Source organism: Mandrillus leucophaeus, unplaced genomic scaffold (genome assembly GCF_000951045.1).
Source record: "Mandrillus leucophaeus isolate KB7577 unplaced genomic scaffold, Mleu.le_1.0 Scaffold916, whole genome shotgun sequence".
NCBI lineage: Eukaryota > Metazoa > Chordata > Mammalia > Primates > Cercopithecidae > Mandrillus > Mandrillus leucophaeus.
In genome coordinates this window covers 1,572,161-1,595,603 of record NW_012109986.1, presented here as the reverse complement: position 1 = coordinate 1,595,603, position 23,443 = coordinate 1,572,161, and the positions used below count along the sequence as shown (strand labels likewise).

Here is a 23,443-nt window from a genome sequence, read left to right as displayed (position 1 = left end):
AGTCCCAGCTACTCCGGAGGCTGAGGCAGGAGAATGGCGGGAACCCGGGAGGCGGAGCTTGCAGTGAGCTGAGATCCGGCCACTGCACTCCAGCCCAGGCTACAGAGCAAAACTCCGTCTCAAAAAAAAAAAAAATTTTTTTTGAAATTGGGTGAGAGGTTCATGGAGGTTCATTGTACCATTCTCTGTACTTTTGTAGAAAAAGAAAAAAAAAAAGCTTTCCAAATGATTCTAATACACTTTTAGTAGAGCAGTGCTTCTTGTTTTCTTTTCTTGAGACAGAGTCTTGCTCTGTCGCCCAGGCTGAAGTGCAGTGGCACGATCTCAGCTCACGAGCAGTGCTGCTTAAAAGTTAATGTCTCAAATAAGTTGCCTGGGGATCTCATTAACCGTATTTAGTAGGCTGGGTAAGCCTGAGAGGCTGAAGTTCTAGCAAGTTCCCAGGTGATGCTGATTCTGCTGGGTTATGGGCTACATTTGAGCATCAAGGTGTTAAAAAACCATGGGACTAAATGATTACCAACCAGAATATTCTCCTTCCTAAGCAGGTCATAGGATGAAGTTTCTTGGTCATCATTTAGTAAGTAAAAAATATAAATCAAATCCTATAGTTTTTATTAATATATAAAAATGGATAAGAAAAAATATTCTTTATAATGCTTGGAAAACACTGCTCAAATAGTACAGCTCATCTATGAAAAAAGTGCATAGAAGATTATGATGTAAGCCAAGACTTCAGACAATTTAAATAATATCTACTATCCAACAGATCTAGTGTTTACATATTAAGAAGAGCTTTGTACCAGAACTGTTCTGTCATGTTTCTGCCCAGAGGCTGTCATGGTAAAGTTTATTATCAATTACTGCTTTACAAGTATAAAATAAGTTAAGCTGTCATAATTTTCTCAGCCAGAGTTCCTAAACTGTCAAAGAATGTCAATTTTCAATCTGACATAGAGAAGAAAATTATCTGTTATTCTGACCTCTAATTTCTTGACATTTTAATGCCATAATTGCTGTGGTTAGTGCTGCTTCATGATTTCACCTGTCAAGGAAGAATGAATCCATAACCTTAAGCCATTTCTCAAACTTTAGCACTAACTTCAAAACTCAAACTTATAGGCAGGTAGTAGAATTTTTTTTTTTTTTTTAACAAAGGAGACATATATAGATATTCATATATTAAATATTTTTCTTTTTAAATTAGTGTTTAAGCAAGAAAAAATCCATCTTAGGCTAGTTGGGGTTTAGTGTAACCATAATTAGCCTTCCTTTGGTTTTATCTATACGAAATGTATAATCTTTGTATTTTAAAAATACGAAGCTAAACATTATCAAATAAAATAAATGTATTGAGCTCAATAAAAGGGTTAATATCTTTAAACTCTGCTTTTTCCAAGAGTCTGTGTCCAGCCACTTAGGTGAGAATCAACTCTCTCAAGTCACAACACAGCAATACAAGACCTCCAGGAATTCAACAGGAATGTTTTAAAAAAAGGTATTGTACCTCCCACACGGTCTACTCACAGGGGTTGCATATAGGTAAGGGTGCATAATGACCACTAAATAATGAATATGCTGTACTTCACTCCATTTTCTCTGGGTTCTTTCTTATAACAATAGATGTATTTACAGAGACAGCAACTGAGGTAAAGTGAAATTGAATGACTTGGCCTCATTTACCCAGCTCACAGGATTCAGGTGGGCTCTTGTCCTTTGGAGGACACTATTCCTCACCTTCTTAAATGTTACTGCAGAACTATTTGTGGGAATCTGTTAGCTTCTACTTGGCTAACTGGCATTAACAGCAACGGGAATATATTACAGGGGTGAATGGTGGGAAGTGGGAGAGGGGAAATTAACTAGCATTCCTTGAAATCATTTAATCTGTTATGTCTACACTGTACTAAATGGCCCCCTAGTGGTCACAAGGAGACAGAGGCTCTTCCTGAGCAACCTTGAGTCCACACAGGTCCATGGTAAACCTCTCTGCTGATGTTTGCTCAGGCCTCTGGGGGGTGGGGGAAGGGAGGTAAGAGTATTCCAGGTATGCGCTCCTTCACATGTAGTGTTCTAAGAACTGACACAGAATTATAGGGTTGAGGAAGTGGGCAAGGGGTTTGGGGAGAAAGAACATACATTTCACAGTATGACTCTGGGTCTCTAATGAAACCTGAGTGTCTGGCAATTATGTGCTTCGAATGAGCATGCTGAAAGGAGACAGAGTCCTGAGCTGAGGCACCCTAGCAGCAGACAGTCTGCATCACTAGAAGGTCATAAAGCTGTAATACAAGATATTGTTCAGACCATCTATATAATATGCCAACATATGCTTCAACCATTCCCATTCAACAGAAAACAATTTTTAATGTTTACATTTCTATGTAATGTTTCATTAAGAAGTTCTACATTAACAAAGCCTTATACACAATTTTTTCACTGTCCAAAGCAATGACGTGTTATTTTGTAGAAACAGGTATTTTGATAAGATTCAAATAATGAACACTGTATCCATGTAGAGAAAGTTTCAATTTTAATTCCATTTTCAAATTCTTTCAGTTATCTATTTTTAAACCCTCATTTAAATTGGAAAAACCTGCTATTTTGCTGTCAGTTTTAATGCTGCCCTGCACTTTCATCACGTATAAGATGCTTAATGTATTTTATTTTGTATTTAATGTATTAATTTATTTTATTTTGTATTTAATGTATTTAATTTGTTTTGCCCAACCGGATTAACTTTTAACTTTCTTTATAAGAACAGAACTTTATTATAATGGGTAAAAATGTATAAGAAAATATCCCAAAGCAGAAATGTCTATGACATTTAGAAGTCAAAAGACAATTTAGAGTTGATCTTGGAATATAAAGATGAACTATTACAATTATTTTTCTCCTGATTCTAAAAGGTATCAGCCTTAGAATAATTTCGTTTATAAAGTATTTAATAAAACAGGCATGTGATAAGCAAGGGTATATAGTTAAGAGAATAATTAAGCTCAGAATTTCTCCTACCAAATAATCTGATTACAATTTATACACAACTGGGGATACTCAGTTGGGTGAGTGTAACGATTTGCAGAGAAAATTCCTTATTTCATAATACCTGCCTTCTCTCTCATTCATTCATTCATTCATTCATTCTGTCTCTATGTTTTTCTCTTGGCTTCAGGCAATAATTTTATCTTCTTGTGCACACAATATGGCACAATATTGCCCCTAATAATATGCTTGCAACGTGTTCTCAGAATATTGCCCTAAGGGTCCAAGGATCAATGATTATGAGGCTCTTCCTTTCCTTTTCCTCCTCTCTGTTTGAACCATGCAAAGAGTCATTTTAATTTTATAGAGGTATATAAGAAATAAACTTATGAATGCAAATTTTTCTGTAGAGCTTCATTGCTCCAATCTACAAGTTTTCCACCTCTAAAATAAAAAATAAGAAAAGCATTCCACTGGCTGGAGATGCAGAAATGATTACTTGTTTTGCATACAACAGATGGCAGATATCTGGTAGAATGGAAGACTGGGATATTACTTCCTTGAAGCAACACTTATGTAGCAGCTGTTGTATCTTCACTCTTTCCACTTATCTAAAATTTTGTGCAATGTAGAAGTGATTTAAGCAATATTTTATATGAATATTTTCACTAAAAATACTATACACATACTACAGCACATAATTCCCAACTGTTAGCCATAAACATTTCAGATTGAGAACACATAGGAATAAAATAGCATAACCGCATCTATTTCATTCATGTATTTTTTGAGTATTCTGTCTAAAAGGTAGAAATATTGCTTTTATTTATTTATTATGTTTTTGAGACAGGGTCTCACTCTGTCACCCAGGCTGGAGTGCAGTGGTACAATCTTGGCTCATGGCAACCTCTGCCTCCTGTGTTCAAGTGATCCTCCCACCTCAGGCCCCGGAGTAGCTGGGACCACAGGCCTGCGCCACCACAGCCTGCTAATTTTTGTATTTTTTGTAGAGATGGGGTTTCAGCATATTGGCTAGCCTGGTCTCGAACTCCTGGGCTCAAGTCATCTGCCCACCTTGGCCTCCCAAAGTGCTGGGATTACAGGCAAGAGCCACTGAAATCCCAGCACTTGTGCTTTTATTTTTAAGAATAGCCACAGTGGCAGATTATTTTAATGTGAAATATTCCTATTTAAATATTCAGCTAGGTTTCATTTATTACTAACACACATAAAGCATTACATATTTTAATGTAAATTTTGAAGAAAAATAAAATACAGAGATAGAAGTATATTAAAAGTGTCTGCAAGTTAAAAAGGAACCACATACTGGTCTCATTACTTGTTTTGGGCCTTTTTTCAATTTTTCCACATACATCAAGAACCTGAAATCTATGTTTTGTAAAAAGTTACGTTGAAAAAAAAAATTATACAGAAAGAGATGGAATGTCAAATTTGTGTTTGAGAGATGACAGAAATTTTTGGAATAATATAGGACTTAACACCTACCTCCCTGAGCACAGGATCAGTGATACTATCCAGGTTCACAGAGCCTTCATAAGTCAAGTAGTGAAAAACATTCAGAGCACGAACTGCTTCTGGTCCTCGCTGCTTATAGCCAAATATAAGGTCGATCCACTGATGAAGTTGGCAAGAAACAAATTCACTTTCTAGTGCCTGAAATGAGTCAAGGAAGAAATGAGAGACCATTAAAACTTAGTAGAACTTCATATCCTTTCTTTTTTTAACTTTGAAATATTATATATAAAAAGGAGAATATGCTCTTTACATTTCTATACTTGATTTATATGTATCAGATCTTCAGTTCCTAGAAATAGAAAAACACTCCCTCAGCAGTATTTTACAGAGACCTAAATGAAAATTTTATCTTTCTAAAATGCTAAACTTTCTCTTGGCTCCATTAGGTACACAGTATGATTTAATATAAATACATTTCTTATAAAAATACACTCAGGTTTAGAAGAAAAATAATTTAAAATACCTTTTTTAATACCATGTTACAACAATTTCATTTCTCATTTTTAAATATTAGTTTGAAATGAAGCAATTTTATGAGACACTCTGATATACATTTATTTTCCTGCCTGAAGTCCTCCAGCCTACCTCTGAGATGACTAGCAGGGAATGTCTTTCTCCTGCTATGAATTAACTCAGCTGTTATACAGTTTAGGAATCAGTGGGCAATTCTGGATGTTTGCTAACTAATGGGAAAGAAATATAAATTACTGAGAATCAAGGGCCATACTAACTTTCCATAAACAGAAAAAAAAAAAAAAAAGGCCTTTTTATTTCCTAAGAAGCCATCAGAAGCCTCCCAGAGGTATCTTGACAGTAGGCAGGGAGTCTTGCTCAGGTCTGTGAAACAAGCAGTGACGGTGCATGGCTCACTACGCCTCTCACTTACTGCAGTCATTTATCATCAACTTCCTGTTGATTTAAACAGGACACTGATTTCAACATGAAAAAGAGCTGGACATCTAGCTTCGTCAATTTCAGCTATGCATAGCCATATAAGACAATTTCTAAATTATGGCTGTCACTAACTATGTGAACAAAGTCATTCTCTGTGATTTCCATGGTGTTGAAACCAATTTGGAATTCACTTAATGAATAAATGATTTCTTAAATTAGATTGCCAAAAACTGCTTTTCATTTTTTAAGTATATAAAATATAAATAATACTTTTCAACTTTTCCTGTGATTGCATTTAACTAGTGATTTATTCCCTTCAATCCCTTTCCTGATTTACTCCTTTCAACATTTTTTGTATTTCATCTACACCAATTAGTGTGGATGTTTCTCATTCAGCAATGTAAACAATGACATTTTGTGAAAGAGCAGTTTCCGTACTAAAGCTAAACAGAATTTCTATACTGTCTATCTCATCCATCTTGAAATAACAGTTCAGAGTAGAACATAGGAAATGAGACAAAGTCCAAAAGAAGAGATGGTTAAAATTCTGTATTATGTCTATATTAGTTTGGTCAATTTGTATAAATGATTTTGTTGATTCTCTATAACTATTCAATTAAGAAAAAGGTCAGTCTAAGTATTTAGTAACATTTTCAGTGTCTGATGCAATAAATGAACGGATTTAAAAATGAGTAAATATAGGTTCATTATTGAGTAACTATTGCTTAAACCTATTCACAGGAATTCAAATTAGTTATGGAATCAGATAAATTTAAAAGAGATTTTACCAACATGATCAGCTAAGCAGCATTCATTACAAATATATCTTATAGATACCACTAAAGAAAGGTTCGATGAAATTTACTATTATCTCTATTAGAGTAAAACCATTATTGAATAAAATACCCAATGGAATCATGAGTGGTAGTGGGAAATGATGACTTTTCAATAATTTGAGCTTTTAAAATATATTTTTTCTCTTTTATCTCCATCTCCTATTTTCATTTCCTTCCACTATCTTAGGCAATAACTGTCATGTATTTAATGTTTCTCCTTTTGTTTGCATGTGCCCTTATAAAATATTACTCATTCTTTTGTGGATATACTTTTGAACTATAAAAATATATAGGGTTAAAATTTTCATTTTGTTCCTTACTTTTCTCACTTAGTATTATTTTAAAAATCTACCTGTGTCACTGTGTGACTAGCCCATTGCTTCTCATGGCTGCACAAAACTCCCCTGGTAACAAACACCAGGCTGCCTCTAATCCCCATGACACAAGCCTGTGATAAATGCCCCTTTTGGATCTTTGTGAGAATTTCTTTGGGATTTATAATCTGGAGTAGAACTGGGAGTGCATACTTAATGTGAGTCATCAATGCCCACTCTCTAGCAGTGCATGACAGTTTCTATACACCTTATCTCCACCAACTCTTAGTATTATCCAGGTTTCTAATTTTGGCCAGTATAAGAGATACAAAATAATATCTCATTGTTTTAATTTGCATTCCTCAAATTACTAACAGATTTGATATCTTTTTAATATGCTTGTTGGTCTTTTGGGTTTCCTCTTCTGTAAATTTCCTGTTCATATCCTTTACTCATTTAAAAAATGAAGGTTCTTGTCTTTATATTGTTGATTTATATATTTAATTTTATTATTATTAATTTTTAGACAGGATCTCACTCTATGGCCCAGGGTGGAGTGCAGTGGTGCGATCTCAGCTCACTGCAACCTCCGCCTCCTGGGCTCAAGTGATCCTTCCACCTCAGCCTCCCGAGCAGCTGGGACTACAGGCATGCGCCACCATGCCTGGCTAATTTTCGTATTTTAGTATTTTGTACTTTTGTATTGCAGGGACAGGGTTTTGCCGTGTTGCCCAGGCTGGTCTCAAACTCCTGAGCTCATGTGATCTGCCTGCCTCGGCCTCCCAAAGTGCTGGCATTACAGATGTGAGCAACTGCACCTAGCCTGATTTACATATTTTAGGTAAGAGTTCCTTGTTGGTTTGAAACACTGCAAATGCATTCTCCCAAATGTCATATATCTATTAACTTTATCCATGTTCTTTGTTACATATATTTTCTTAATTTTGAGATCATCAAATCATGTTTTAAAAATGTTTATGCTTTGGGGTTTTGTCTTGAATTACAGAGATAACTATATTTTTATCAATTAGCTTTATATTTATGGTTTTACTTTTTATATTTTGATCTTTAATTAATCTAGATCTACTTTCATTCATATGTGATATTAGATATGGGTCCAGTATTATTTTTGTTTATACAGTGAGTCAGTTTTTCCAATACCATCTATTAAACAAAAATTCCTTTTCTCAGAGATGTATGGTGTTATCTTTACTGTGTGAATATATATTTGAAATGAAGATATAAAACATTCATTATTTACAGATAATATCATAATCTACATAGAAGAAGTCCAGCCTCCTTCCTCCTTTTTCTTTTGCTCTCTCTCCTATGTATCTATCATGTCTAGATATGTGTGTCCCCAGCTTTCTATATTTTTCATTTCTATTATTATCTTATCTTTATATTCTTTTGCTCTGTATTTATCATGTCAACATATGTGTGTGTCCAGCTTTCTATATTTTTAAGTTCTATTATTACCTCAATTTATCTTAACTACCTTATTTCTTACATATCTCAACATGTGGTAGAATTTATTCTTTTTTTCAGGATTAACTAGGCTATTCAGGAACATTTATTCTTCTTCGTAACTTTTACATTAAGGGCATAGATATATCAAAAGAATTTGATTGGAATGCCAGTAAATTTATAAATTAATTTGTGAACACTGATATTAGGTTTTACTATCCAAGCTCCCCAAATATCTTGATTTATACAGATCATTTTCTATGTCCTTTTTTAGAGTTCAAAATTAAAATTTTGTCCATAAAAGTTTTATCTTAGTGTTCTTGGTTAAGTTTATTCCCAGATACTTCATAAATTTCGACGCAACTGTAACACTTTAAAACTATATTTTATACTTGGTTATTAATGATGTAGAACAATGATACTGATTTCTAGAAGTTGATTGTGTTTGTAGCAACTCTCAGTAGTTATACCTAGAACTTTTTTTTTCTTATAGAATTGTTCTTAGCCTTAAGAACTATGTAAAACAGCAGTAGTGATGTGGAAAATCCCTGTCTTTTTCCTGATCTTAAGGGTTAAACTCTACTTAGTTCTGATGCAACACACATACACACACACACACACACACACACACAGACATATACACATACACAGGCATATACACACACATTTAATAACATTGATAATAGTTCATTTAGAATTTTTATATTTAGAGCTGTATATGAAATGAGCATGCTTTCTTTTTCCTCCCCTTCACTATTTTTGGAATTGAGATCCCATTAGCCTCATAAAACTAGCTGGATAGCTTTCCATGTTTCCTGAAACAACTGGTATAAGAAAATGAATTCATTATCTGTTGAAAATTTGGTAGAATTTACGTGTAATGTAATTTGGGCCTTGAATTTTGGGGGGGTTGGGATGGGAAGATTTTACCATTTACATTTCCGTAAGTCTTGGAAGTCTCAATTTTGACATTTTAAATATTTTTCTCAGTATTCATCCATTTCATCTCAGTTTTAAAATTTATTAGCTCATAGATGCTCATAATAGTCTTTTTTTTGCTTTTCTTTTTTTTGTTTTTATTATACTTTAAGTTCTAGGGTACATGTGCACAACAAGCAGGTTTGTTACATGTGTATACACGCACCATGTTGTGTGCTGCACCCATCAACTCGTCATTTACACTCGTCATTTACATTAGGTATATCTCCCAATGCTATCCCTCCCCACTCCTGCAACTCCATGACAGGCCCCGGTGTGTGATGTTCCCCTTCCTGTGTCCAAGTGTTCTCATTGTTCAATTCCCACCTATGAGTGAGAACATGTGGTGTTTTTTTGTCCTTGTGACAGTTTGTTGAGAATGATGGTTTCCAGCTTCATCCACGTCCCTACAAAGGACATGAACTCATCCTTTTTTATGGCTGCATAGTATTTCATGGTGTATATGTGTCACATTTTCTTAATCTAGTCTATCATTGATGGACACTTGGGTTGGTTCCAAGTCTTTGCTATTGTGAATAGTGCCACAATAAACATACGTGTGCATGTGTCTATATAGCACCATGATTTATAATCCTTTGGATATATACCCAGTAATGGGATGGCTGGGTCAAATGGTATTTCTAGTACTAGATCCTTGAGGAATTGCCACATTGTCTTCCACAACAGTTGAACTAGTTTACAGTCCCACTGACATTGTAAAAGAGTTCCTATTTCTCTGCATCCTCTCCAGCACATGTTGTTTCCTGACTTTTTAATGATCACCATTCTAACTGGTATGAGATGGTATGTCACTGTGGTTTTGATTTGCATTTCTCTGATGTTCAGTGATGATAAGCATTTTTTCATGTCTGTTGGCTGCATAAATGTCTTCTTTTGAGAAGTGTCTGTTCATATCGTTTGCCACTTTTTGATGGGTCTTTTTTCTTGTAAATTTGAGTTCTTTGTAGATTTGTCAGATGAGTAGATTGCAAACATTTTCTCCCATTCCGTAGGTTGTCTGTTCACTCTGATAGTAGTTTCTTTTGCTGTGCAGAAGCTCTTTAATTTAATTAGATCCCATTTGTCCATTTTGGCTTTTGTTGCCATTGCTTTTGGTGTTTTAGTCATGAAGTCCTTGCCCATGCCCATGGCCTGAATGGTATTGCCTAGGTTTTCTTCTAGTGTTTTTATGGTTTTAGGTCTAACATTGAAGTCTTCAATCCATCTTGAATTAATTTTAGTATAAGATGTAAAGAAGGGATCCAGATTCAGCTTTCTACTTATGGCTAGCCAGTTTTCCCATCATTTATTAAATAGGGAATCCTTTCCCCATTTCTTGTTTTTGTCAGATTTGTCAAAGATCAGATGGTTGTGGATGTGTGGTATTATTTCCGAGGGCTCTATTCTGTTCCATTGGTCTATATCTCTGATTTGGTACCAGTACCATGCTGTTTTGGTTACTGTAGCCTTGTAGTATAGTTTGAAGTCAGGTAGCGTGATGCCTCCAGTTTTGTTCTTTTGACTTAGGACTGTCTTGACAATGCAGGTTCTTTTTTGGTTCCACATGAACTTTAAAGTAGATTTTTCCAATTCTGTGAAGAAAGTCTTTGGTAGCTTGATGGGGACGCCATTGAATCTATAAATTACCTTGGGCAGTATGGCCATTTTCATGATATTGATTCTTCCTATCAATGAGCATGGAATGTTCTTTCATTTGTTTGTGTCCTCTTTCATTTCACTGAGCAGTGGTTTGTAGTTCTCCTTGAAGAGGTCCTTCACATCCCTTGTAAGTTGGATTCCTAGGTATTTTATTCTCTTTGAAGCAATTGTGAATGGTAGTGATTTGGCTCTCTGTTTGTCTGTTACTGGTGTATAAGAATGCTTGTGATTTTTGCCCATTGATTTTGTATGCTGAGACTTTGCTGAAGTTGCTTATCAGCTTAAGGAGATTTTTGGCTGAGATGATGGGGTTTTCTAACTATACAATCATGTCATCTGCAAACAGGGACAATTTGACTTCCTCTTTTCCTAATTGAATACCCTTTATTTAATTCTCCTGCCTGATTGCACTGGCCAGAACTTCCAACACTATGTTGAATAGGAGTGGTGAGAGAGGGCATCTCTGTCTTGTGCCAGTTTTCAAGGGGAATGCTTCCAGTTTTTGCCCATTCAGTATGATATTGGCTGTGGGTCTGTTGTTATTATTTTGAGATACATCCCATCAATACCTAATTTTTTGAGAGTTTTTAGCATGAAGGGCTGTTGAATTTTGTCAAAGGCCTTTTCTGCATCTATTGTGATAATCGTGGTTTTTGTCTTTGGTTCTGTTTATATGCTGGAATACATTTATTGATTTGTGTATGTTGAACCAGCCTTGCATCCCAGGGTTGAAGCCCACTTGATCATGGTAGATAAGCTTTTTGATGTGCTGCTGGATTCGGTTTGCCAGTATTTTACTGAGAATTTTTGCACTGATGTTCATCAGAAATATTGGTCTAAAATTCTCTTTTTTTGTTGTGTTTCTGCCAGGCTTTGGTATCAGGATGACGCTGGCCTCATAAAATGAGTTAGGGAAGATTCCATCTTTTTCTGTTGATTGGAATAGTTTCAGAAGGAATGGTACCAACTCCTTCTTGTACCTCTGGTAGAATTTGGCTGTGAATCCTTCTGGTCCCGGAATTTTTTTGGTTGGTAGGCTATTAATTATTGCCTCAATTTCAGAGCCTCTTATTGGTCTATTCAGGGATTCAACTTCTTCCTGGTTTAGTCTTGGGAGGGTGTAAGTGTCCAGGAATTTATCGATTTCTTCTAGATTTTCTAATTTATTTGCATAGAGGTGTTTATAGTATTCTCTGATGGTAGTTGGTATTTCTGTGGGATTGGTGGTGATATCCCCTTTATCCTTTTTTTTATTGCATCTATTTGATTCTTTCTCTTTTCCTCTTTATTAGTCTTGCTAGCAGTCTATCAATTTTGTTGATCTTTTCAAAAAACTAGCTCCTGGGTTCATTGATTTTTTGAAGGGTTTTTGTGTCTCTCCTTCAGTTCTGCTCTGATCTTAGTTATTTCTTGCCTTCTGCCAGCTTTTGAATGTGTTTGCTCTTGCTTCTCTAGTTCTTTTAGTTGTGATGTTAGGGTGTCAATTTTAGATCTTTCCTGCTTTCTCTTGTGAGTATTTAGTGCTATAAATTTTCCTCTACACACTGCTTTAAATGTATCCCAGAGATTCTGGTATGTTGTGTCTTTGTTCTCATTGGTTTCAAATAACATTTTTATTTCTGCCTTCATTTTGTTATGTACCCAGTAGCCATTCAGGAGCAGGTTGTTCAGTTTCCATGTAGTTGAGTGGTTTTGAGGGAGTTTCTTAATCCTGAGTTCTCATTTGATTGCACTGTGGTCTAAGAGACAGTTTGTTATAATTTCTGTTCTTTTACATTTGCTGAGGGGTGCTTTATTTTCAACTATGTGGTCAACTTTGGAATAAATGCAATGTGGTGCTGAGAAGAATGTATATTCTGTTGAGTTGGGGTGGAGAGTTCTGTAGATGTCTATTAGGTTCTTGGTGCAAAGCTGAGTTCAATTCCTGGATATCCTTTTTAACTTTCTGTCTCATTGATCTGTCTAATGTTGACAGTGGGGTGTTAAAGTCTCCCATTATTATTGTGTGGGAGTCTAAGTCTCTTCATAGGTCTCTAAGGACTTGCTTTATGAACGTGGGTGCCCCTGTAATGGGTGCATATATATTTAGGATAGTTAGCTCTTCTTGTTGAATCGATCCGTTTACCATTATGTAATGGCCTTGTCTCTTTTGATCTTTGTTTGTTTAAAGTCTGTTTTATCAGAGACTAGGATTGCAACCCCTGCCTTTTTTTGTTTTCCATTTGCTTGGTAGATTTTCCTCCATCCCTTTTTATTGAGCCTATGTGTGTCTCTGCACATGAGATGGGTCTTCTGAATATAGCACATGGATAGGTCTTGACTCTTTATCCAATTTGCCAGTCTCTGTCTTTTAATTGCAGCATTTAGCCCATTTACATTTAAGGTTAATATTGTTATGTGTGAGTTTGATCCTGTCATTATGATATTAACCGGTTATTTTGCTTGTTAGTTGATGCAGTTTCTTCCTAGCATCGATGGTCTTTACAATTTGGCATGTTTTTGCAGTGGTTGGTACTGGTTGTTCCTTTCCATGTTTAGTGCTTCCATCAGGAGCTCTTGTAGGGCAGGCCTGCTGGTGACAAAATCTCTCAGCATTTGCTGGTCTGTAAAGGATTTTATTTCTCCCTCACTTATGAAGCTTAGTTTGGCTGGATATGAAATTCTGGGTTTAAAATTCTTTTCTTTAAGAACGTTGAATATTGGCTCCCACTCTCTTGTAGCTTGTAGAGTTTCTGCCAAGAGATCTGCTCTTAGTCTCATGGGCTTCCCTTTGTGGGTAACCCGACCTTTCTCTCTGGCTGCCCTTAAGATTTTTTCCTTCATTTCAACTTTGGTGAATCTGGCAATTATGTGTCTTGGAGTTGCTCTTCTCGAGGAGTATCTTTCTGGCGTTCTCTGTATTTCCTGGATTTGAATGTTGGCCTGCCCTACTAGGTTGGGGAAGTTCTCCTGGGTAATATCCTGCAGAGTGTTTTCCAACTTGGTTCCATTTCTCCCCGTCACTTTCCAGTACACCAATCAGACGTAGGTTTGGTCTTTTCACATAGTCCCATATTTCTTGGAGGCTTTGTTTGTTTATTTTTACTCTTTTTTCTCTAAACTTCTCTTCTCTCTTCATTTCATTCATTTGATCTTCGATCACTGATACCCTTTCTTCCAGTTGATCGAATCGGCTACTGAAGCTTGTGCATGTGTCACGTAGTTCTTGTGCCATGGCTTTCAGCTCCATCAGGTCATTTAAGGACTTCTCTACATTGTTTATTCTATTTAGCCATTTGTCTAATCTTTTTTTCAAGGTTTTTAGCTTCTGTGCAATAGGTTCGAACTTGCTCTTTTAGCTCAGAGAAGTCTGATCGTTTGAAGCCTTGTTCTCTCAACTCTCAAAGTCATTCTCCATCCAGCTTCGTTCCGATGTTGGCGAGGAGCTGCATTGCTTTGGAGGGGGAGAGGTGCTCTGATTTTTAGAATTTTCAGATTTTCTGCTCTATTTTTTCCCCATCTTTGTGGTTTTATCTATCATAAGTTTACCAAAGACCAAAGTCTTTGATAATGGTGATGTACAGATGGGGTTTTGGTGTCGATGTCCTTTCTGTTTGTTAGTTTTCCTTCTAACAGTCCGGACCCTCAGCTGCCGGTCTATTGGAGTTTGCTAGAGGTCCACTCCGGACCCTGTTTGCCTGGGTATCAGCAGTGGAGGCTGCAGAACAGCGAATATTGCTGAACAGCGAAATGTTGCTGCCTGATTGTTCCTCTGGAAGCTTCGTCTCAGAGGGGCACCTGGCCATGTGAGGTGTCAGTCTGCCCCTACTGAGGGGTGCCTCCCAGTTAGGTTACTCAGGGGTCAGGGACTCACTTAAGGAGGCAGTCTGTCCATTCTCAGATCTCAAACTCCATGCTGGGAGAACCACTACTCTCTTCATAGTTGTCAGACAGGGACATTTAAGTCTGCAGAGGTTTCTGCTGCCTTTTGTTTGGCTATGCCCCGCCCCCAGAGGTGAAGTCTACAGAGACAGGCAGGCCTTCTAGAGGGGCGGTGGGCTCCACCCAGTTCGAGCTTCCAGGCTGGTTTGTTTACCTACTCAAGCCTCAGCAATGGCAGGAGCCCCTCCCCCAGCCTCACTGCCACCTTGCAGTTCGATCTCAGACTGCTGTGATAGCAATGAGCAAGGCTCTGTGGGCGTGGGACCCTCTGAGCCAGGCTCAGGATATAATCTCCTGGTGTGCCGTTTGCTAAGACTGTTGGTGTGCCATTTGCTAAGACTGTTGGAAAAGTGCAGTATTAGGGTGGAAGTGACCCGATTTTCCAGGTGCCGTTCGTCACAGCTTCCCTTGGCTAGGAAAGGGAATTCCCTGACCCCTTGCACTTCCTCGCCCTGCTTCGGCTCATGCTCGGTGGGCTGCACCCACTGTCTGACAAGCCCTAGTGAGATGAACCTGGTACCTCAGTTGGAAATGCAGACATCACCTGTCTTCTGCATTGCTCATGCAGAAGAGCTCTAGACTGGAGCTGTTCCTATTCAGTCATCTTGGAACCAGCCATAATAGCCTTTAATTAAGTTTAAAAATATTTATGTCTATAGTTATTTACCCTGTTCTATATATTAGAGAGGCAACATAGTGAATCAATAAATAATTGATTGTAGTTAAATAATTTTGTCTTTTTTGTTATAAACTTAAATGACAAAGAAACAATGAGGTAGGAGGTTAAATAAAGTCTTGTCAATTTTTTATCTTGCCACTTACTGTGCAGAAAGAAAAGAAGATACAGTTTACACATTTAAAAGCTAAATCTAGTTCAAAATCAAATGACTATCTAAGAATGGAACATTAGCTATCAATAATTAAAATATAACAACTTTTCTAAAACTGAAGCCTGACATTAAGACTCTTTACGATAAACAGTATTGACTGATCATTGGTATCTGTTTATTTTGTTCTTTTCAGAATCGTTTTTATATACAAACCCATTTGGCATTTTGAAACGGGATTTTTAGTACAATACTTACATTGGAAAAATGTAAAGAAATACTTGATCACTAAGCTATTAGTGTCATATAGCTCTTAATCGCTTTCTTTACCCTCTACTTGCATATCTAGAGGCAGAAGCAATTGCATTAAGCCTAGATAAACCAATTCCCAATCCATAGCTCTGCCCTGGGGATCTGCAAGGAAGGAAATAAAGAGTGATATTTAAACTAGAGAGGATATCTCTTAGATGGATAATATTTCCCTCATTCTAATTTCTATTTTGTCCCATGAGTATTAGATGGTACAGAATTCTTTCTCTAGCAGGTTTGGGGTAAAGCTTCTCTGAAATTTATGAAAAAAAGAAAGTAGACTACTGAATTTAACTGTGAGGAGACAATATTTCTCCTGAATTTTAACATTTAAGAATATTAAATACCCATGTCGTCTTCTAGACCGGAGCAAAAATATTTATTTCCCATCCCTTTTTTTCATTACCTCAAAAATCTGCTTTTGGGATTAAAAAATTCTCTAAATAGAGTTGCATATATTCAAGTAGATAATCAGAAAGCCATATTGTCACTTCTGTAGTGTCTATGCCATCTTCTTTTCATAATTTAACTGAAGTTGTAGCTACTACAACTTCAATAATTCAACGTTTTAAGCAGAGACAATATAGTTGTCTTTGATGTTTATTTTGAGGGGCTTAAATTATTCCAGTACTTGACTGTTTCTGGATGTATAAGACAGGAGATTATTTCTAGCCCTCACAGCTCTCCACATGGGTTACTACAACCTACTTCAAACTTCTTCTGTAATCCAATCTGTCTGGCGCCCTGCTTGTGGGACAGACTTGTCAAGCCATCCTGTCCACATTGCCATTCTCTATTTCAAAGCTGCCACTGCTCCTCCCAGCATAACCTATGTGACTCAGGCCTTTCAAACCTCCATCCCACCTTTCCCCACTGTTTCTCAGGACTTCCTGATACAAATCCTTAGTTTCCCTAGCACAGACACTTCATAGCCCTTAGGCACACAGCAGCTGGTGTGACCTCAGAGCTTTTGCTTTCTTTCTCTCTGGCTTGAAAGCATTGTCTTCCTGCTTTTTGAAGACCTACCCATCCTTCTTACTCAAGTTCAGTGTTTGCTTCCTGTGTTCTCAGCTCTCACTTGTTTTTTTCTATGAATTTCTATCCAACACTTTTCATCAGTATCCTCCTGTTACTTAATAGAGTAAGATAACACATGCAAATTTACTTGTGAAATCATTTTACGACAAACTGCGAGGTACTGTACAAATGAATGGGATGATTGTCAATTAGCACTTCATTGTTTCCAAAGTTAATACTATATCCTCAATTAGAATATAAGCCTTTTGAATACAGGGACTTTATCTAATTCTTATCTTGCATTTCCCATAACTCTTAACCTATCATTGGATAATAATTATTTAATAAATATTTATAGGTTTATTAATTAAAGCAGTGGAAAAGATGTGATAGTCACAAAAGGAAGGAATAAAAGAAATGTCAGGAATGAGGGTAGGGCTGGGGAAGAAGCTCATTCATTCACTCAGCAACTATTGATTGGCCATCCGCTTTGTGACAGACCCTCTTCTAGACTGTAAGATTATAGCAGTGAACAAAAAAACCCAAAGTCCCTGCAAGAGAGTTTACATTGTAGTGGGAGGAGACCAACAAAAACTAAGATAATTAGTAAGATACACGGTGTGTCCGCAGGTGACAAGTGCGAAGGAAACAGAAAAGCAGGATGGGGAGTAAGGAGTACATGTAGTGGGGGGAGGATTACTGATTTACAGGAGGAGGTCAGGGAAGGCTTCCCTGAGTTTGTGACAATTAAGGACCCTGATGAAGAAATGAACCGTAAAGACATCTGGGAGAAGAGCATTTCAGACAGAGGGAACATTCATTCGTTCAACACGGAGCACCTGTTATGTGCCAGGCAGTGTTCTAGGCCCTGGCATACTGTGATAAACAAGACAAAACCTCTGATTTCTGGGAGTAGATCCCACTGAAATGCAAATAAAGAAGGTGAATATAGTCTAATCTCCCTCCTGCTCCAAATTACTGACCACCTACCATATGTCAGACATTAGCCTTGGAGGACACACAGACGAATAAGCATTCGACGTCCTGAAAAAGATTACAGTCTAGTGGAGGATACACATGTTCTCTGGCTATTTCTGCTGCTTAGAATTTCTGCTAAAGGGCCAAGTTGACAATAGGAACTAAACACCCATGCTTTCGTTCTAGCAGAACTCTCTAAAATGTTCCTCCCAGATAGATTTATCTATCTCTGCTGCTGTAGCCGTCACTACTCTGCACGCTCATTCCCAACCCTTCACCTGCCTCTGTAAGACCAGAGAAACCTGAGGGAAAACAGCCACTGGTAGTAACTCCCAGGGAGATAACAGGCTCAAATTTTAAAATACACCCAGAATCAATAATTTCTTACTACTTTTTTACTGCTACCCCCGGTCCAAGCCACCATCATCTCTCACAATACCTTCTAGCAGATCTTCCTGATTCTACCCTTGCAGAATCATTCATTCCCAACACTGCAGCCAGAGTGATCCTTTCAAAACATAAGGAAGATCAGTCACTCTTCTGCTGAAAACATTGCAAGGACTTTACATTTTACTCATGGTAAAAAGGCAAAGTACTTACAATGGCCTTCAAGACCCTGTGTGATGCTCCCCAACTATTACTTGGTCCTCTTTTCCTACTGTGTGCCTACTTGCCCACCCTTTCCTGGCCCACCGGCCTCCTTGCCAAGCACATCCCTGCCACTGGGCCTTTGTTCTAATGTTCCCTTTGCCCACAATGCTCTTTCCCTAAGAGAGTCACTTGGTTCCTTCCCTCTGCTCTTCCAGGCCTACCTCTAATCTCCCTTCATAGGGAGGCTGTCCTGACCGCTCTCCCCTGCAGGTACTCATGGTCCCCTTTTCTTGCAGTGTTATTTTCTACCACCGATCACCTTCTAACATACTAGATGTTTCACTTTTAAAAAATTGTCTATTGCCTGTCTCCTTTCGATCAAAAGTAAGCTCCAGGGGGGTAGAGATCCTTGCAAACACATAAAACATCACCCGGAACACTCAACAGATATCTGTTCAATAAATACTATCAGTGTTTACTGGGACTGTTTGTTTATTTTGTCTGTGTCCCTATCTAGAGGGAACCTTCTGAAGCCACTCACTGAGTTGCTTATCCTTGTGTTCCCAGAGCTCAGAGCAGGATGAAATGAATGATAGCCCCTTCATAACTATGGAATGAATGAAGGAATTTCTCTACTCTAGCTTCACTTAGAGTAGGATCCATGGCCATTCTTTGTATTTTCCATAATGCCTTGCTCATAACTAGCTCTCAGTAAAGACTTATGGAATGAACAAGTCCTCAATTTAAGAAATAAGGAGGACACTGCAATTCTAAGAGATAGGGTGTCTTATTTCCAAGTGTCATGGTGTGTTGTAAGCTGCACCTGACAGTGATGACTTGAGCAAACCTTGAGAATGACACTGTATGGCAGACACACCTGAATGCAGTTGAGAGTCTGAAGCTAGGGAATTGGGGTGGCCAACCTGGAGATCCATTCCTTGTCCGTGAGGAATATCTGAGCCCCCTCTGGCCCATCTCAAGGAACACAGGCCATAATGGCAATCAAGGCCCTTTGTTTTGAGTTAAATGAAGGTTGCCAGACAGAGGTTGTTGTGGTTGGGTGGGGGAGTGTTAAGTAAAAATGTGATATAAACAGCAGGCTTTTTGACAAGTGATTGCAGTTCTGCTGTCCAGTCTGCTGCCACCGAGCCATATGGGTCTCCTGTCCAGCCTGCTACCATTGGGCTTTCCCCAATAGGTAAGTTCCCAGTAAAACTATGTCATGCTCGTGGCTCTGGGTCTCTTCTTTGGCCTCTAGAACCTGGTGCCATCCCTGTTGAAGTTAATAGAGGTTCAGCACAACACATGGCTAACAGGTGTTCCAGAGATGGCACTCAAACACAAGATGTCTATCTTGATATTTTGAATTCCTACATAAGACTTCCAAAAATTCTTATGTTATTTGCTCAAAATTCTTTTTTAAGCCGGGGTTTTTAAAAGTAGATTATACCCCAAATGCAAATTTTTACATTTGCATTTGGGGTATAATCTACTTAAAAAAAAACCCGGCTTAAAAAGGAAACATTTTCTTTGAAATACAGACATTCTGTAAAGGCTATAATACAATACGAGCAGAGCCACACTGGAGCTTGGCTTGCCCTGCCTCAGTTGCTGTGCATGCTCTGCTGACTGCAGACAGCCTGCACGTGGCCCAGCAGCACCAGGAATCTGCTGGGCTGAGGGCTAGAGGAGATTATCAATGCACATCCGTGAAAGGGCCTTTTTCTAAAACAAATTTTTAAAAGGGTAGATTATGATGGATGAACCCAGCATTAGGGTAATGTTATCAGAGATACTTTCTATTTCTGTCCTTTGTCAGAAGGTCAGATTATAATCAGGTTAGAACTAAACACAATGCTTTATTAATGTTTCATGAGTAAGTCAGTCGTAATAAACCTAGCTTCATGTGGATAAATTAGACCAATTCTTGATGTATAAACTTAATGACCTTAGAATTCATTGAAATGTCTACTAAAAGTATCTGTATGACTTTTCCAGATTTTCTAGTGAGAGTAAATTTTGTATTTCACAGCTCTTCAGTGAAACATAATTCTTGGCACTGTATTTACAAAACAAACAATTCTAACCAATTGTATATATGTTATTGTCCAAAACTTAAACAACAAAGTACTGCTTCATTTTTAAAAAATAAAAAAATGAAATTAGGTTGTAGACATGTAAAGTCTGCTACAAATGCATCAAACACCTGCTGTTCAATTGCTGGCATGCAATAATAAAGTTGGGCATTTAATCATCAATGATATCACTTTTTATAATATTTTGTCATCTTTGCCTTGAATTTCTTCATGACAGTTTGAAAGAAGAAGGAGGGAATACTCATAGATACAGAATACTAATCCATACAAAGAAATGGAAGTTTTTTTACCGCTGTGAATGTCATTTCTTTGGAATATATGACATTTTCATTTTATACTTTAGGCTCATTACAAAGAACTCTTTCAAATAACTGAAGATAATCCTAGTCAAAATTATAAATATACTAGAGCACATTTTCTCTAAACCTATTTCATAAGAACTAAATCCTGTATGAATTACCCAGCCAATATAAAGTTAGAAACTTTTAAAGTTACAAAACAACATAAAAAATAAAGCCTATATTAAAGGAATTTATGGAAAATTTAAATACCTGATATTTTATATTAGTGCCTAGACTTTGTATATTACATAAATATTCATCAAATAAACATTCCTTCAGCAAGTATGAACATATGTAGATAACTGGTTAAACTTTTTAGTTTTACCAGAGATATCTCACATTATTTCTGCAAGAGATCAGTATGATCATTTCCTAGCAGTAGGATAAGAAAACCGACCAGGAGTTGGAGCAACAGAAACTATGAAAAAGGTGCTATGAGGGAAAACTTCAAGTTGAAGCAGCACAGGAGACACTGAGAGAGGAGCGGCTGCAGAGTCAGGCAGCCACATTTCGCGAGATGTCTCTGCATAGCACTGATGCTTAAGACAGTTCTCAGAGGCAGCAGCGGGGGCTTGTCCTTTAGCTCTAATTCTGAAGCAACTAAGAATGGCTGCTATAGGTGTTGTGGATACAGCTTTTTGTTGATACACAAGGTAGCTTTCCCTTTCTATTCTGTAGGCTTCCTTCAAGGAAAACGCAGAAGCACAACACAGAAACAATGAGCACTTTTCAAGTAAGGCACTCCTACATGGGATCCATTTCACCCGGCACTGCTTCCAGGTGATGCAGAGAACAAAGACTGGGGCAGTTTAATTATCCTGAATATGCAGAATTTTGTATAAAGCCTTTAGCTCCATGGAATAAAGGTTCAGTTCACAAGTCTTACCAGATTCATTAATTCCTATGATGAAGTAACAGGAATTTGGTTTAGAATACAGGGAAACTGCAGTGCCTTGCTTCTTTCATTCCTTCATGAACACAAGTTGGAACTTACTACTTACTATTAAAATAGACTATTCATTTCTGAGAATGTTTTATATTTCCAGAGATGCATAATATGTATCCTTCATATATTAGTTGTAAAACTTAATTCTTTTGAATATGCGAGAGTAAATATTTGAGGAACAGCGGCTTCACTGAGCAATTCTTACAGTTCCTAGTGCGTTGCACACAGCTGGCTGGATTAATGTGTAATTTACGGGGATGCTACACAGTGAGGCTTATTTTAAAGAAGCACACTTTGATTAAAGTCTGCTTATCAGCACTTCAGATGTTAAAAAGACAAGTTATAACAGGTAAGAAGTGTACATAAACAGAAGTCAGTTCTTAAACTGGTCATGTTAGTGTCAGGAGTAAATTATTTGCTATATTTAATTTATGTGTAATATAAGTACTCCGAGCAATTATAAATTTTAAAAATTGTTACTCAAAATTTGTATTCATGTGTTTTATTCTCTCTTACAGAAAGAGGGAAAACCTACTTCAGAGTTTAAATTGTCTTTATAGTATAATATCATTTTTTCAGGCTATTCCTTTCAATGAATGATCTGTTAATTCTCTAAAACCCAAATGACATGAAACCATCTGGTGAGAATCAGGTTTTTTAAAGAGACTTTTAAAAAGAAAACCTGTGTATTGATCACACGTATACTGAGATAGACCAGAGCGTCACTGATGAAAACTGAATTTTAAATCTGGGTCACAATTAGGTGTTTGGAGGCCATCCAAGCACAGATACATACAGTTTGCAAATAACAAACAAGATATTCCAAAGTCTCTTTATAATTTGGTGATTGAAATATATATTGCAGTAGAAACGGTATTATTCTACTATGGTTTTGTTCGCAAGTCAATCTATAAATTATATTTAATTCAAACTACAGGTGGAATTTTGCAGACTTTAAGATGGAACTAGGGGACAGTACATTCAGAGTTCCAACTTGTGACATCAAGCATGGTTAGTCAGAAAAGCACTTGGGTTCAGACTTTCCATGAACCACTTTTCCTTCCTAGGCCTCAGTCTCCTCATCCAAATAAAGGTGTATTCCAGCTCTAAAATCCCATGACTACAAAGCTTAGAATGTAAATAAATATCATTTCTTCCATTTGTAAAACTGAAGGAGGACACCCTTCCTCTCATGCCAGATGGGCAGAGGGAGCTGGTATTTCCTCAGCTGTAAGTCGAGGGCTTCCTGGCAGTGAAAGGAAGCCTTACGGGTGAGGGTGGAGGGTAAAAGATACAAAAACAGGGACTACAGACAGTCAGGTCCTAAAAGCTGCTGGGGCTGGACCATGATACTAATTTTGGATCAATTCTCATCTCTTCCCATCTTCTGCTCACCCTATGGGACTGGCTTCTGATTTCCTTCTCTTCTCCTGTCTCCTCTCCTTCTCCACAGCTCCTCTTGCCACCACCACTTACCTATCCTGGAGACTGTGAATAAGAAACTGACACCTTGAGAAGTTGGTGGTATTTGGCATGTAAATTTACCTCAATGGGGCCGAGCGTGGTGGCTCAGGCCTGTAATCCCAGCACTTTGGGAGGCTGAGGCAGGTGGATCACCTGAGGTCAGGAGTTCGAGGCCAGGCTGGCCAACACGGTGAGACCCAGTCTCTATTAAAAATACAAAAAATTAGCCAGGCGTGGTGGTGCATGCCTATAATCCCAGCTACTTGGAAGGCTGAGGCAGGAGAATC

At 37.6% G+C, this 23,443-nt stretch overlaps 1 protein-coding gene across 1 annotated transcript in view; it reads right to left on the bottom strand.

The window, feature by feature from the left end:
• NBEA (neurobeachin) overlaps positions 1–23,443 on the bottom strand; it is a gene marked incomplete at its 3' end in the record, with an annotated part of 753,742 nt that overhangs the window by 29,783 nt on the left and 700,516 nt on the right. The window contains exon 49 of the mRNA XM_011969865.1: positions 4,489–4,656. Coding sequence (XP_011825255.1) covers positions 4,489–4,656 — 168 coding nt within the window. The remainder of the gene's footprint in view (positions 1–4,488; positions 4,657–23,443) is intronic.